The sequence below is a fragment of the Leptinotarsa decemlineata genome, unplaced genomic scaffold, assembly GCF_025532065.1.
Source record: "Leptinotarsa decemlineata unplaced genomic scaffold, Ldec_3_MD MMD2_tig00026328_RagTag_RagTag, whole genome shotgun sequence".
Lineage (NCBI taxonomy): Eukaryota > Metazoa > Arthropoda > Insecta > Coleoptera > Chrysomelidae > Leptinotarsa > Leptinotarsa decemlineata.
Window position 1 is genome coordinate 38,254,493 of NW_027412688.1, and position 13,317 is coordinate 38,267,809.

Genomic DNA, 13,317 nt, shown 5'->3' on the forward strand with positions numbered 1-13,317 from the left:
TTGTATCTACCTAGTAATTATGGAAATAATAAAAATAATCACAGAAACATTGAGATAGTTTCACGATAAGATCTAGTGAATGTTCTCACAGCTGCAAATACGATGAACATGTGCTTCTGTTATACAACGATGAGATATTTTACCTTCCATTGCAAAGAGCACTGTACTGAAATAAGAGGGAATGTTTCCGATGCTCGTCGCCAGATGCCTTTCGCTGATGTCTACCTCCTGGATTTTCACCGCCATGTAGTACAGGGTGATAACGAATGCCGTGACCAACGTGACGTTCGCTATAAATGAAAACGGCACCATATGTTTCAGCTCTCTTATCTGGCAAAGAAACACCAGCAAAATATACAGTGCGAGCATGAAGTAGTTGTGCCACGATTCCGCGGGCGGGTGAAAGAACGATACCAGCTGTAAAACAATACAGTATTGAGAATAAGTTTACGTCAAGAGAATTTCATCAAGGATGAAATCAAATAATTACCTTCGTCAATGACTCTGAAATGAATACGGCTATAACTGCAATTCCAAGGAAGTAGGTGAGGCATAGAGCGATTTCCACGAATACTCTGAAATGAAAAACGTAATGAATTCTACTTTAACCTAGAGGAAAAAAACTGGTTAAAAATATCATTCCAACAATAACGAGAATAACTCTTACCAACATCTGGTGTGAAAAAGTTATTTAAACAGTTGTGACAATTTGCTGAGTTACTTTATTTATACAAAAATAACTTGTGACTTTCTACTCCTTCATCTTTATACAAAGACTAGTACTACTTGCTGAACCGCTGATGTTCCAATGTTTTGACAGAATCAGAATCAACGAACTTAGGCGTGCGCAGCGTTATAGAACAGTGCTACAGAAACAGAAACAGTTACAGAAACATTGATAGCCTAAAAACCTCTATGAAAAATTACTTATACATGCCAAGTTTCATCACGATCGGTTGAGCGATGTAGAAGTTTATCACTTACCAAGCAACCAACCAACCCACAAACATCCATTTTTATATAGTAGATTGTGGATAACATCCGAAGGAAGAAAAAAGCAATTAAGTTTAAAATACACTCTTTAGAAGTTACAAACTGGAAGAGAAAAAAAGCCCTCCCGAAACAACTACTTTCACATGAACATTGAATTACACGAAATAAAAGCTACTTTTATATGAATATTGAGCTAGACAAAAATAACTTTTTCTTATTCAGTTTATACTCCAAACATTCGTTATCGAAATTGAATCAGATATCATTCACAGGAACGCTAGGACACAATGAAATATATGAATGAGTTACGATATAAAACGTTGGGGAAATAAAACTTCGAAGTCCTTCATTGAAGTTGAAATTGTTTTTTAAGTCTGCCATTGAGGATGACAATGTTCCATGCAAGCGAAATTTTATATGGTTACTCTTTCAAATATTACAATGAGGATCTGTACTAGATAGGCTGAAAACTTCGTAGGCTAAAACACAGATGGCGGTACTAGTAATAAATTCATATAATTTTTAGTTAACCCTGCTAACCTAACCCAATCTACCCCTGAAAAGACACGTGTACAAATTTCATAACTGTCGGACTGTTTGTGGAATAGTGCATTTTGAGTGAATCAACTTTTGTTAGTTTGCTATAGTAATCAATTACATCGAGTAAACAAACCTTTCCCACAGTTCATGACATTCCGAATACAAAAACGTTCATGGAAAAAAATGGCATGGTTAAAAAGAGGAAAAATACATATGGGTCAAAGTCACGATTCGAAAATTTCAGAGGGTTCTCACCTGGCAAATCGAGACCATCTTCTAACAGGTTTAGGGCCGTTTTGGAAAATAGCTTCGACGCTCTCTGCAAAGTCGAGACTCGGAGTTTTTGTCCTCACACATATTATGTGCGACGCTGAAACCTATGATTAATGTAGCATGCCTCATGAAGGAGAAAAGAGATAAGAAATACGTCAGAATCAAGACCGAGACCTTGACATATTATATGGAAATTAATCTAGCAAAAATAACTGATGAATCTGAAAGAATAAAAGTCCCGTCGAGGTACTAATCGGTTTTCCTCAAATATAAACGAAATAATATGGCTACTGCTCCGAACAACCTAACCCGATGGTTGATAGTCATTTTTCAACTGATTTGAATTAAATTCAAAACAGTAGTGGAATAAAATACACCAATTCATTAACAATGATCAAGTATTGTATTTGCATGGGTGTTATACATAAAATTCATCGATATTTACATCGCAATTGGAAAGACCTACATTTCACAAGTCTTCCCAAAAAATGTGGAATGCACTTTCCGGTACACGAAGTCTGTTGAAAAAAATCGATCAGCATTTTTTTTATTTTTATGTTAGTACACTCGTCTCAAACATATGCTCACAGTTTCAGCTGTTTAGTTCGTTGGTGAGAGACATAAAAGTTAGAAGGGTTTTGCGTGTTCAGCGATTTTCTGCTATCGAAAAAAATAGATAAAAAAATTTGCATCAAATTTTGTGTAACAAATGAATTGAGTGCTTAAAAACACTAGAAATTTTGACAGTGGCATACGATGATTGTACTCTAAGTCAGAATTTTTTCACAGGTCGAGGTTTCCACAGGAAGGTCGAGATGTGAATAACGACGAGGAAAATGTTGAAATAGCGAAGAAAATTGTTATGGAGAATCATCCAATAACTATTAAAGAAGTTACTGTTACTTAAAGTAAAATTAAACCAAACATACAAAATATGAAAGATCAGATATCACAGATATCTGATCTTTCATAACAATACTGTGTGATTATTTACATAATATAACATGCAATTTTAATATGTGATCGATTCGAAACATTTATAAATTTTCATGTAAATTTACAGTACTTTACGTTGGTCACAAACTGCCAACGTTTGGTTATGTTATTTCACAAAAACTTTTTTTCCGTGAATTCTAAAAAAATACTTTTTGCGAAATTTTCGAAAATATTAACATGCATTTATTGGTATCTGATCAACCTCACAAAGTAATTTCACAAACTACACTTAAACGATTTGATCTCCACTAACTTTATTGAAAATAATCATAACATGTTTCGCTAAAACATTAGCTTTTTCAAATGATTAATATTTGAAAAAGCTAATGTTTTAGCGAAACATGTTATGATTATTTTCAATAAAGTTAGTGGAGATCAAATCGTTTAAGTGTAGTTTGTGAAATTACTATGGATCTTCATCAAGTAACGGCCGAATCAATCAGAAAACCTCACAAAGTTAAAATTGTATATCATTGAATACTATGATGTTTCAGTTAACAAAATATGATGCTTAGGCCCAAAAGTTTTTTTTTTTATTTCAGATTTAAAAATAACTCCAATATTTTCCGTAACGCTTCTACTTACAAGTCTATAAAAACAAAAAATATATAATGGGATTTCTTCCGGGCCTATTATCTGGATTTTGTCGGTACATGCTAAATAAATATCTATAATACCTTCCTATTGTCTTTTCATTTTGTTTCCATTTTTTGTTTTCGTGTAGGTAGTATTCTTTTGTATGTCAAATTGTGATGTGTACATATGAATATGAACTACAATTTTTATTTCAATGAAACTGAATGATTCCCAAAAAATACTCACCAGTAGTCGAATGTTGTATGTACATAAAATTCCTATCAGTATGGTTCCCACGCCACCCACAGCTAGGCCTGCTGTCTTGAAAGCTCTAGGCGTAGCCAAAATGCCTGTTCCCAAAGAACCTTTGATGATATGGACCACAGCGCCAAAATAACTAAATAAATATACCAATTCTTCATAGAAATTAATCTTCCATCAAGTTATTTACAAAATTTGGTCAGCCCTCATTTGTTCACTTTCCTCTCTTAGTACTTGAAAAATGGAAAACTCGTAACCGATTTCTACATAATATATTTGCAGCTTTTTTGTTATCAGTGAAATATAGTGACCTCTATATAAAAAAGTGTTCTTGAGATCTACACGAATATAATGTACTTGATGGTGTGTTCATTATTTTAAGAATCAGTACAAACAATCAACTTACGTATTTGGATGTTCTACATTTCTATGTTCGTAAGGATCATATTCTTTTTGTGTAATACTGGTAATACTATCAACGCTTCCATTGGCTTGCGCTTTGATTTGGTCATTATTTGCTAGTGAGGTTCTGAAAAGAAACAATACAGAATTTATTTTACACGTTCATATAAATGTTTAAATATTACCGAGTAAAAAAAATCCTTTAAACGAATTCATATCATGAATGTGAATTTTTCAATCGACATCCATTATATATCATATACGCACAAATTTTGACATTAGTGTCACTTAATTTTCAAAAAATATGGCTTAGTGTTTAATATAATATATTCATTTGAATCATAAGACCCTCTGAAGGAAAGAAGAGAGCCAAATACATTTCTATAGTTTTCACAATTATAACTTGAATAACTTTCCTTAATCTTTTGCTTTTGAAAATATATTAGAGTTATTGAAAATTTTACCAAAAAATACAGTTCTCGAATACAGTAAAAATTAATACTAACCTTGAATTATAATCCACTACTGAAGACAGCGTGTAAGAATCGATTTTTTCTTTTTTCATATCGAGACTGAAAAAATTGAAAACACTTTTACTCGCCAGCAAAATAAACTGATTGTAAAACGAAATAATTACTAACTTTTTGAAAGTGAACAACGAAATAACTCGATATTTACAATTTCCTCGAGTAATAACCAGCCGTGAGAAAATGAACGATTAGTCAAAGTGGGAGTAAACGAGCAGGATGTTAACAAAATGTTTCTGAGAGTTACATAAGGATTTCTTATTCGTACAAAAATTTAATTTATATGTCAGTCATCCTCATGATCAATTTTAGTATTCACCAAGGACTTTCATTACTATCAGATCCAAATATTCTTTGAGAGTTCCTCATCCAGTCGAATTATTTCAATATTTTGACAATATACAATATATCTATAGGCTTAACCGTATATAAATATTATAACATATTATAAATATTATAATATATAAATCATATTCAATACTTGGAATGTAAAGTATAATAAAATGTTTATTATTGCTGCTTGAATTCGTCAAATGAGAAAAAAATGTTGCACCAAAAAGTTTCTCACGTTTTTATTTGACAAATGATTTTTGCTCTTATAGAAAATATCACTTTTTGGAAACATCATGGTTATGACATTTTTTGCCAGTTAAACAATTATACATTACTTATGAAAGGTTTGATTAAAATGCAATTATTGAAAGTTTTTATAACCTGTCATAAATATATTCTTAAGTTGCGAATAGCATATCACAATACGGAGCAGTTTCAGTAAACCGATTTGAAAGAATACATACAAGGTAGGTTATAAACGATAAACTCGTTACTGTTCTTAGGTATATTGATACTAGTATTTTAATAACTTGAAGAAATATGCCAGTGAATTATTTCAGTTCAAAAACATATTTCTGAATAAAATTGATGTTTTTTTATGATTTCTCTCTGAAGCTGGCATGGAACTGAATCAATTTCAATTAAATCACAGCACAAATAATTTTTGTAACTTTCAATTCACTTTCACGGGACTTATTGATACTGAAGGGAAAGATATATCGAATAGACACAATAATTCCGTACTTCTGAATCTAACTGGTCAAGATAAAAAAGATACCAATATTTATAGTAGGTATGCCATCAAAAATTAGTACCTAGTTGTTAGCAAACAAACACATATCAGGAAACCCATAAAAATTCAATCAAAAATCATGTTTTTTTTCTGCATCGTATCTAATCTACTTCAAACGAGAACCGCTTATTGCAATTTTCAAGGTTTTTCCAGTTACTATTCGCTTTTGTGCACTCACGGGAATACTTATGAAAAATCAGAAATATATGATTTAAAATATAGGTTCTTCCATTAAGCGCTTTCTATCTTATGAGGTATGAGAATACATCATAAGAAAAAGTCTAACGGGTTCAAATCGTATGAACTAGGTGGCCAGTTCACATCACCACCACGTGAGATGACCATGCCCTCAAATCGCTCTTGCAGAGTATCCAATGTGGCATGAGCTGTGTGACACATTGAAACCGCATGTCTTTGGTGTCCAAAACATCCAATTCAGGCCAAAAGAGTTTGGAGGAAGATCAAAGAGTTTGATCTTTCTCTTGAAGATGACACTTGATGATCGAAACACGTGTCGAGGTGTTAAAACAACGTTTTGGTGTTGGGAAAAAATTCCAGTAATATTCAGAAGTTGTTTTCTTCATCCTATATTCAATATGAATTTCTACAAAATGAAATGTGTCATCAATCGAACAAGACTAACAAGGCCCATCATTTTCACGGAGATAAGCAATATAAGAAGCCATCTAAAAAGAAAAAAGCATAAGTTGTGTGACTAACAGAATAATTAATTGTTTAATACACAGTTCTATCACGCTATGCTATATCGAATAGACATAAACACATTGAATAATAGTTTATTTCCAGAAAACTATCGAATAATCAGATTTGATGATCAAAATAGAAATGTTTCTTATGGTAATCGGGTGTTATGAGCTATTTTATAGCATAAATTACTTACCGACTAATATTGATACATATGAAACAATTAAGGATTACGATTAGTGAATAGTTTTCCGGCACATCTGCCGTCTGCTAATGATTACACCGGAATTTAAAATGTGTGCAACAAATCGCAAAGAGCAGCATATCAGCACTGATTTCGTCTTCCTGTGTGAATGATTATTTTAATTGATTCGGGGTTCTTTAATTTTAATTTTAAAAAATGAGTGAAAACCTAATGACTGATATAATGACATCGATTTTAGAAACAAATTTCCAAAAAAATCACAATGATTTATTTATTACCTGTTCAAGATGGAATATAGAAATATAGAAAAATCGGAATATGTATCTTGTTTAGAAAATTCTAATTAATTTTTCCTTTTGTTATTACTCAATAAGATATCAAAAAACAAAAACACTCCCCCATTTTCATTTAAGCTGTACAATATGGCGTTTGAAGATTCCCAATTCGACGTTTCGTCCCCGATAAACTTCATATATTATATGAATAAAAAAACTACCTGGTGTAAGTTGAACTTTTTGGTGATTTGATATATCACACTTAATCAATCGGAATTTCCTAGATTTCGAAATGCCATTTAAATAAACTTCAAAATGGCCAGCGTCTTTCTAGTTCAACTGATTTTGTATCTTTTGAAGATTCTGATTTTTCCCTCACCGGTCGTCCTTATCTTGGACGTGTGTTTGTTTATGTTTGAATTGTAGATGGTGATGAAAATAGTGATCATCATCAAGGCTTTAGTAACTGTCTGAAAGATTATCTAAATCACTACGCCTGGTAAGAGAGGCGTGTTTGCAATAGATTATTGTTGGTCATTCAAAAGGAAATTCGATTATTACCTCGATTGATTTGCAGGGATTTCAGCAGGTTTAATTTTTGTCTTTTATTTTGAGTATGTAGTACGTCGTAGTTATGTTGAAGTCGTGGTTGTTTCTCAACAGACGTTATGTATAGGTTGAATTGATTTTCTTTAATTCACAACTTTGTCTGTGTTCGAAAATTCTTGATTTGAGATTTTTAAATGTTCTTCCAATATAAACTTTTAGTCATGAGTCACGTTTCAGCTTGTAGACACCCGATTTGTTGTTCTTGTCGATGTTAGATTTGTTGTTTACCTAATAAAGGGTTATATGCTACGCTGATGTTCTGTTTCTGTTTTCTGATGTATTCTTTGTATATGTCAGCCATTAAACAAGTATACCCTCACATCAAGGATAATACAAACACTTTAAAAACACTGAAAGCCTATGATCTTATATTGCACCTACAATATTCAAATCGATGTGTACTGTAAATATAGCATCGAAGCGAGCATGTTATATCTGGTGCATTTTTATTTTTTTATGAAAAATGTCATCGATAATATTGTCTGGACGTTATTTGGAGAGATACACAAGTTATCTTTGGCATTTATGGAAATAAAAATAAATAAATCAAGCAAATGTGAAGGATTAATTACTAAATTTGCTCAGAAATGTTACTGCGTTTAAATTAAATTTATTCAACTTGCTAATGTTTTTATGCACAAGAACTGTGCCATTTTTCTCGACTCACGTTTTACTATGACTTTCTGTTGTTACAAATATGTCAAAACAATGAACAATCCATTTAGAAAGGCTCTATTTAACTTCACCTGTTCAAAATAGATTGACTGGATTATAGTAAACTGATTTATTCAAAAAAAAATTAATTCATTAAGTTTTCGTCATATCTCTATATTGTATTATTCGGGAAAATTGAAAAAATAAAAGTATTTCTTTTCTGAGAGATTTTTTTTCATTATTTCTGATCGAAATGTAAAATATAATGAAATATTTCAGTGAATAATTAGCGAATATCACCTGTGTCGTAACACCTCACAATAGACATGTCTAGTTGCGGATTACTGCAATTGCACTGAACGTGGATGACGTTACTTTTTTACAATTATCGCTGAAGTGGAATGTAACAATAGAGCAAAGTATGTGAAAAAAAATTGGGTCAGATAATGATACTTTTCTTGAGCAGTAATTTTTACAAAGATCGCTTACCCATTCTCAAACATCTCGTATTCGATCTGACGAACGGAGAGTGGAAGTACTGACACTCAATTGTGTTTTACGACTAATTTTCCAGCTCAAATATATTGAGTGATTGTACAAACAGTGTGTTTGCTTCGTGATCATTTAACGTGCTCTCTACCTAAGCCAGGATTCCGCAACACCGTTAAAAGATAGAATTTCGACAATATTGACTTCAGTGCTTATTCTTTAAGAGAGATTAAATTTATATTTCACTTATTATCGTCATGCGGAGTTATAAAATATTCACTCTGGTTACTGTTGTTGCACATCGTGTTTAACTGAAGAATACGTCACCCGAATGTCTGTGAAAGCAAAATTAATAGTTAAAAAGATCATTTTCAGCCACAGTCTACAGGCTTTTATTTACCAGCTCTAGCAAGAAAAAAAAACTTATATAGATATACTGCCTTCAAGATGCGTGTATACTATGACTATATTGCCTTAGAACGCATATTGAACATACCATTTCTCGAGGCACGCAGAAAACATAGAGACTTAATATTTCTATTTTGAAACATCAAAGAGCTTCTCTCGGGGATGGTAATCACTTTTATCTGTGACTATCGTTACAAATAAAAGTTGTAAAGAATGTAGAACGTTCATTTCATGATGATCTCCTACCATGTAGTAACCGCCAACAATCAAATTTCCACATTCTTCCGTTCCCCCAACGACAATTTTGTCCACGTTCCGATTTCCATAGAACACATATAGGACATACCAAAAGACGTGTAACAAGAAGAGTATACGAACATCAACTTGCAGTACGAAAGTCAGACCCAGCTGTGTTCAAACATCATCAAGACACAGGACACACACAACACTTACGAAGGCCAATGAACAAGAAACAGATGTCTGCAAGTTGCCTACCTCTATCATTAGATGATAAAAACTGCGAATATTCCGGAAAGTACTAACAAATATAGTCAATTTTAGCAGCATTTCTTCCCAAACAAGCTGGCGTAAGCAAGAGATTTCTTCTGACGATTTGGTCTCGATCGAAACGTTTTTAAAGCAGAAAAAAAATCTCGCGTTTAGATGTATAAATAAGGATTACTAAGTAAACAACTATTCTTATCGCAGTTATTCAAGAGAATAGAATACCACATCGAAATGAACGTAATTATCCAGATATCCACAATGAGATACATTAAATTATAGGTATACAGATCAGAACCGAGGAATTATTTTTCCTTGCCACTCTCAGAATACCGCCAAACAATAAGTACGTAGCGTAAGCGTGAAACATTAATTATCTGGTGAATATTCAATTTTCATCTGTTGATAAGAAATGACGCGATAAAAAATAGCCGATGTCTATGTGAAATTTCGGTTCAACGAGTATGAGGTATTTCGAAGTGAAATATTTGTTTTTATTCTTTCGATAGTGTGAATGTTTGAAATCCACGTTTCCATACTGGGTAAGTCAAACTTAAATTCGAAAGAGGTAATATTTTTCGGAAATGTTCAAAAACGTACTGTGCAAGGTGACCATTTTTCACATGATTGAATATATTGTCTACTAGCGACCCGCGCCAGCTCCGCACGGGTACAATGCTGAAACTCTATACCGGAAAATTAAGGGCATGAAGAAACAGTGATAAAATTATAATTTTGTTTTATGGATACGCCTTTTTCCCCCGCGGCTGGCACTCCAATTGAAATATTTAAAAATCCTTTCTTATTGCACATATATACATTATGAAAAGAACCTACATACAACATTTCAGCCTCCAAAAATATACCGGTACGGAGAAACAGTTATGAAAAGGTCATTTTCATATGTAAACGCGCCCCTTTCAACGAGGGGCACCCCAGTTGGAATATTTGAAAAGCTTTCCATAGTGCGCATTTAAGACCTAAGAAGCACCTATATACCAAGTTTTAGCTTCCTAGGAATCCTAGGATTACCAGTACGGAAAAACAGAGATGAATGTGAGTGTTAAGTGATTGACTTTCGCATTATTTTCGCAGTATAGATAGATAAAGAAACCATCGTATTTGCAGGGAACATTTAAACCTGTCAGTTTTTTCTATGAAGGAACTCAGAAATAGAAACATCACTGAAATAATTTTCTTGAATTCAGATAAAACTGTTTTCCAAATATTGACACCAAAGTCCGATAAATTCAATTCAATTTTTTTTCATATTTATAGATGCAAATACAAATGAGGTTTTGACTAGCGGAAATTCCCATTAAGTTTACTTAGAAACGGGCAGTAATATAAAACTCAAATTGATAGACAGCATTCCCGAATCAGGACCAACCCAGAATTATTAGGAGATGACTAGAAATATTGATAATTCTGATCATCTGCTGATGACTTGGTTAGCAAAACGCGCCTCGAGACAGTATTTTCTTTCGATCAGGAGAAAATAATTTCAATAATTAAAGCTTAAAGTAAAATTATTTCCACATTTAACATTGTCAACAATTCACTCATAAACAGAAATTCACGTGAAGCTTCAAAGTATACTTTACAATGTACGATTTTTAGTCTGGTAATTCGAGCCACCGCATCCTTTGGATTTTTTTTAAACAAAACACAAGCACTACAGGAAAATCCGTAAGGCGCTCTCAGAGCGGTGCCTGTACTTTATTAGCGATTCACGTTGGATTTGAATCGCTGGAGATCAAATCCATTTGAAAAAACGTTCTCAGGATATTTATTCCACATAAACGCAGTTCTCCAGATGAAATATTTCTTAAACAGTGAAGTAGTTCGAGGTATACTGAGTTGAACCTTAAAACGATGAGCAGCCACAGTCCATCGCGTAATTCTGACATGTACCGCTCTTCGAAATCACTTCTAGATCCTCATTAAGATATGCAACCTCTTGCTGCCGGTGAAGATGTGCCTCCGTAGCCGATGTCCTGGAATCCAAATACTATCACGAGACAAGTATGCTTTCGTCAGCCCAGCCTTAAATTGGATTCTTGGTTTTTTCAATAAGTCGTTGATATACAATAAAAAGAGGGTTGGAGACAATATGGATCCCTGGGGAACACCTGCAGGGAACGTTCTTTCAGGAAGCTGAAGAGCCATATACAGAAATTATTCGACAAACCATAGCATCGAAGTTTGGCCAGCAAACCCTCATGCCACACACGATCAAAGTCCTTAGAAATATCAAGCGCAACAGCTCTTGATTCTCCATGTTTCTCAATTGCGTTATTCCAAATATGGGTGACATACGATAGAAGGTTAATTGTTAATCTTTATTTCCCAAAGCCATATTGATGATCGCTCAAGATGTTAAAGCCTTCCAAACATTTAAGGTTATGGTGGTTTACGACTTTCTCCATGCTTTTTGATATCACTGATATTGGCGGTTTGTTGGCAAATATATTGACACAATCTCATCATATTGTGACGAACTAATGAATTAATTATGAACAGTCGTCATGTGTAAAACCTATCACATGATCAAGGGTAAGAATATTGATATCGGCTCGACTGTACCGATTTAATCAAAAGATTACATTCATCAGTAACATTTTTATTGTCTGGTGTTTATGAAACATATAATCTAGTAAAGATATTGTGACACTGACATTTTTTTCATTAGTTATTGGTGAGCATTATTTGTATTACATACCTACGAATGAAACAAACATTGAAAAGTCTGTCATCAGAACAAATCGAAAAGATATTTAAATTTTTGATAGGAATTTTTTCCATGTCTCGTATCATTCGTTCTGAAGTGGATTCTTCATAAAATTTTCATTGAATTTCTACTCAGGGCACATCAATTTTTAGTTGATTCAATTCAACGTTTTTATTGATTATTTTATCGAATAGGTCAATTTCTATTGGAAAGTTCTGATAGCTTAACCGTTGAGCGAAATGTTTCACTTTTTAAAAAAATTTGAATAATGAATAGACTGACCCGTTACTTCATGAAAATTTAAAACACATAATAATTAGAAACACAATTTTCACAAATATTTTTCCTCATTTCTACCTAGGAAGCTACGGTGTTAACGAAACACGTCAAGAAATTAGAATGTTTGTGAAAATGTTGTTATTATCATCATGGATTTTGAATAATGAAAATTGAATATTTGAGTGGAAATATCTCTTTTGAATATAATTTTCAAGTATGTGTGAGACTAAACCATACTATAATTCATTTTAGAATCTATTTATGATTCCATTATCACCAGCAATCTCTTTTTTTTCAAGTGTGGATATCAGAACATAAATTACCATTAAACCAAGTAACAAATATACATTTTAAATTTCAAAGTGGTTCAAGCTACCTAATCAGAAGTTGACTGATGTTAGAATAAATAATGCCGTATCGGCATGAAACTCCTAATAATACAGTTTTTTAATGAACCCATCTCAACTTTGGAATGTTTTGGCAAAAGGAAATACCTACTCAAGGTGTCCTGATTATTGAAATCTGTATCACCAACTTTTATATGATACAAATAATGTGAAGAGTGTTGAAACTTTTGACGAATGTAGGTAAAGTTTCATCAGAAAAATAAATATTTCTAGTGAAATATATTTAAAAAACTGTTAAATGATGAACGATATCAGTTCGTTGGTTCTAGGGGGCATTTAATATATTTTATTTATATGCATTGTTGATACCGAATGAAAGTTTTTTATTATTTGAAAATTTGTGTATCGAGAGCCACC

General features: G+C 32.8%; 2 protein-coding genes across 10 annotated transcripts in view; one reads left to right on the forward strand and one right to left on the reverse strand.

The window, feature by feature from the left end:
• Window positions 1–13,317, reverse strand: part of LOC111511119 (proton-coupled amino acid transporter-like protein pathetic) — a 25,669-nt gene that overhangs the window by 6,312 nt on the left and 6,040 nt on the right. For 2 of the 7 annotated variants that reach the window (XM_074182049.1, XM_074182048.1), the window contains exons 2-7: window positions 4,548–4,613; window positions 4,046–4,168; window positions 3,625–3,775; window positions 1,789–1,910; window positions 491–575; window positions 144–417 (exon numbers count right to left, since the gene is read on the reverse strand). In XM_074182049.1, the coding sequence (XP_074038150.1) occupies window positions 144–417; window positions 491–575; window positions 1,789–1,910; window positions 3,625–3,775; window positions 4,046–4,168; window positions 4,548–4,606 (814 nt within the window). In that variant the 5' untranslated portion in view covers window positions 4,607–4,613. Of the gene's footprint in view, window positions 1–143; window positions 418–490; window positions 576–1,788; window positions 1,911–3,624; window positions 3,776–4,045; window positions 4,169–4,547; window positions 4,614–5,365; window positions 5,652–6,595; window positions 6,683–8,631; window positions 8,785–9,534; window positions 9,558–13,317 lie in introns of those variants that run through there. The other 5 variants (XM_074182052.1, XM_023167128.2, XM_074182050.1 and 2 more) reach the window with 5 other exon arrangements.
• The window catches only part of LOC111511120 (proton-coupled amino acid transporter-like protein pathetic), a 22,243-nt gene continuing 18,730 nt past the window's right edge, over window positions 9,805–13,317 (forward strand). The window contains exon 1 of one of the 3 annotated variants that reach the window (XM_023167134.2): window positions 9,805–9,889. The gene's annotated coding sequence lies outside the window, so the exon portion shown is untranslated. The other 2 variants (XM_023167132.2, XM_023167133.2) reach the window with 2 other exon arrangements.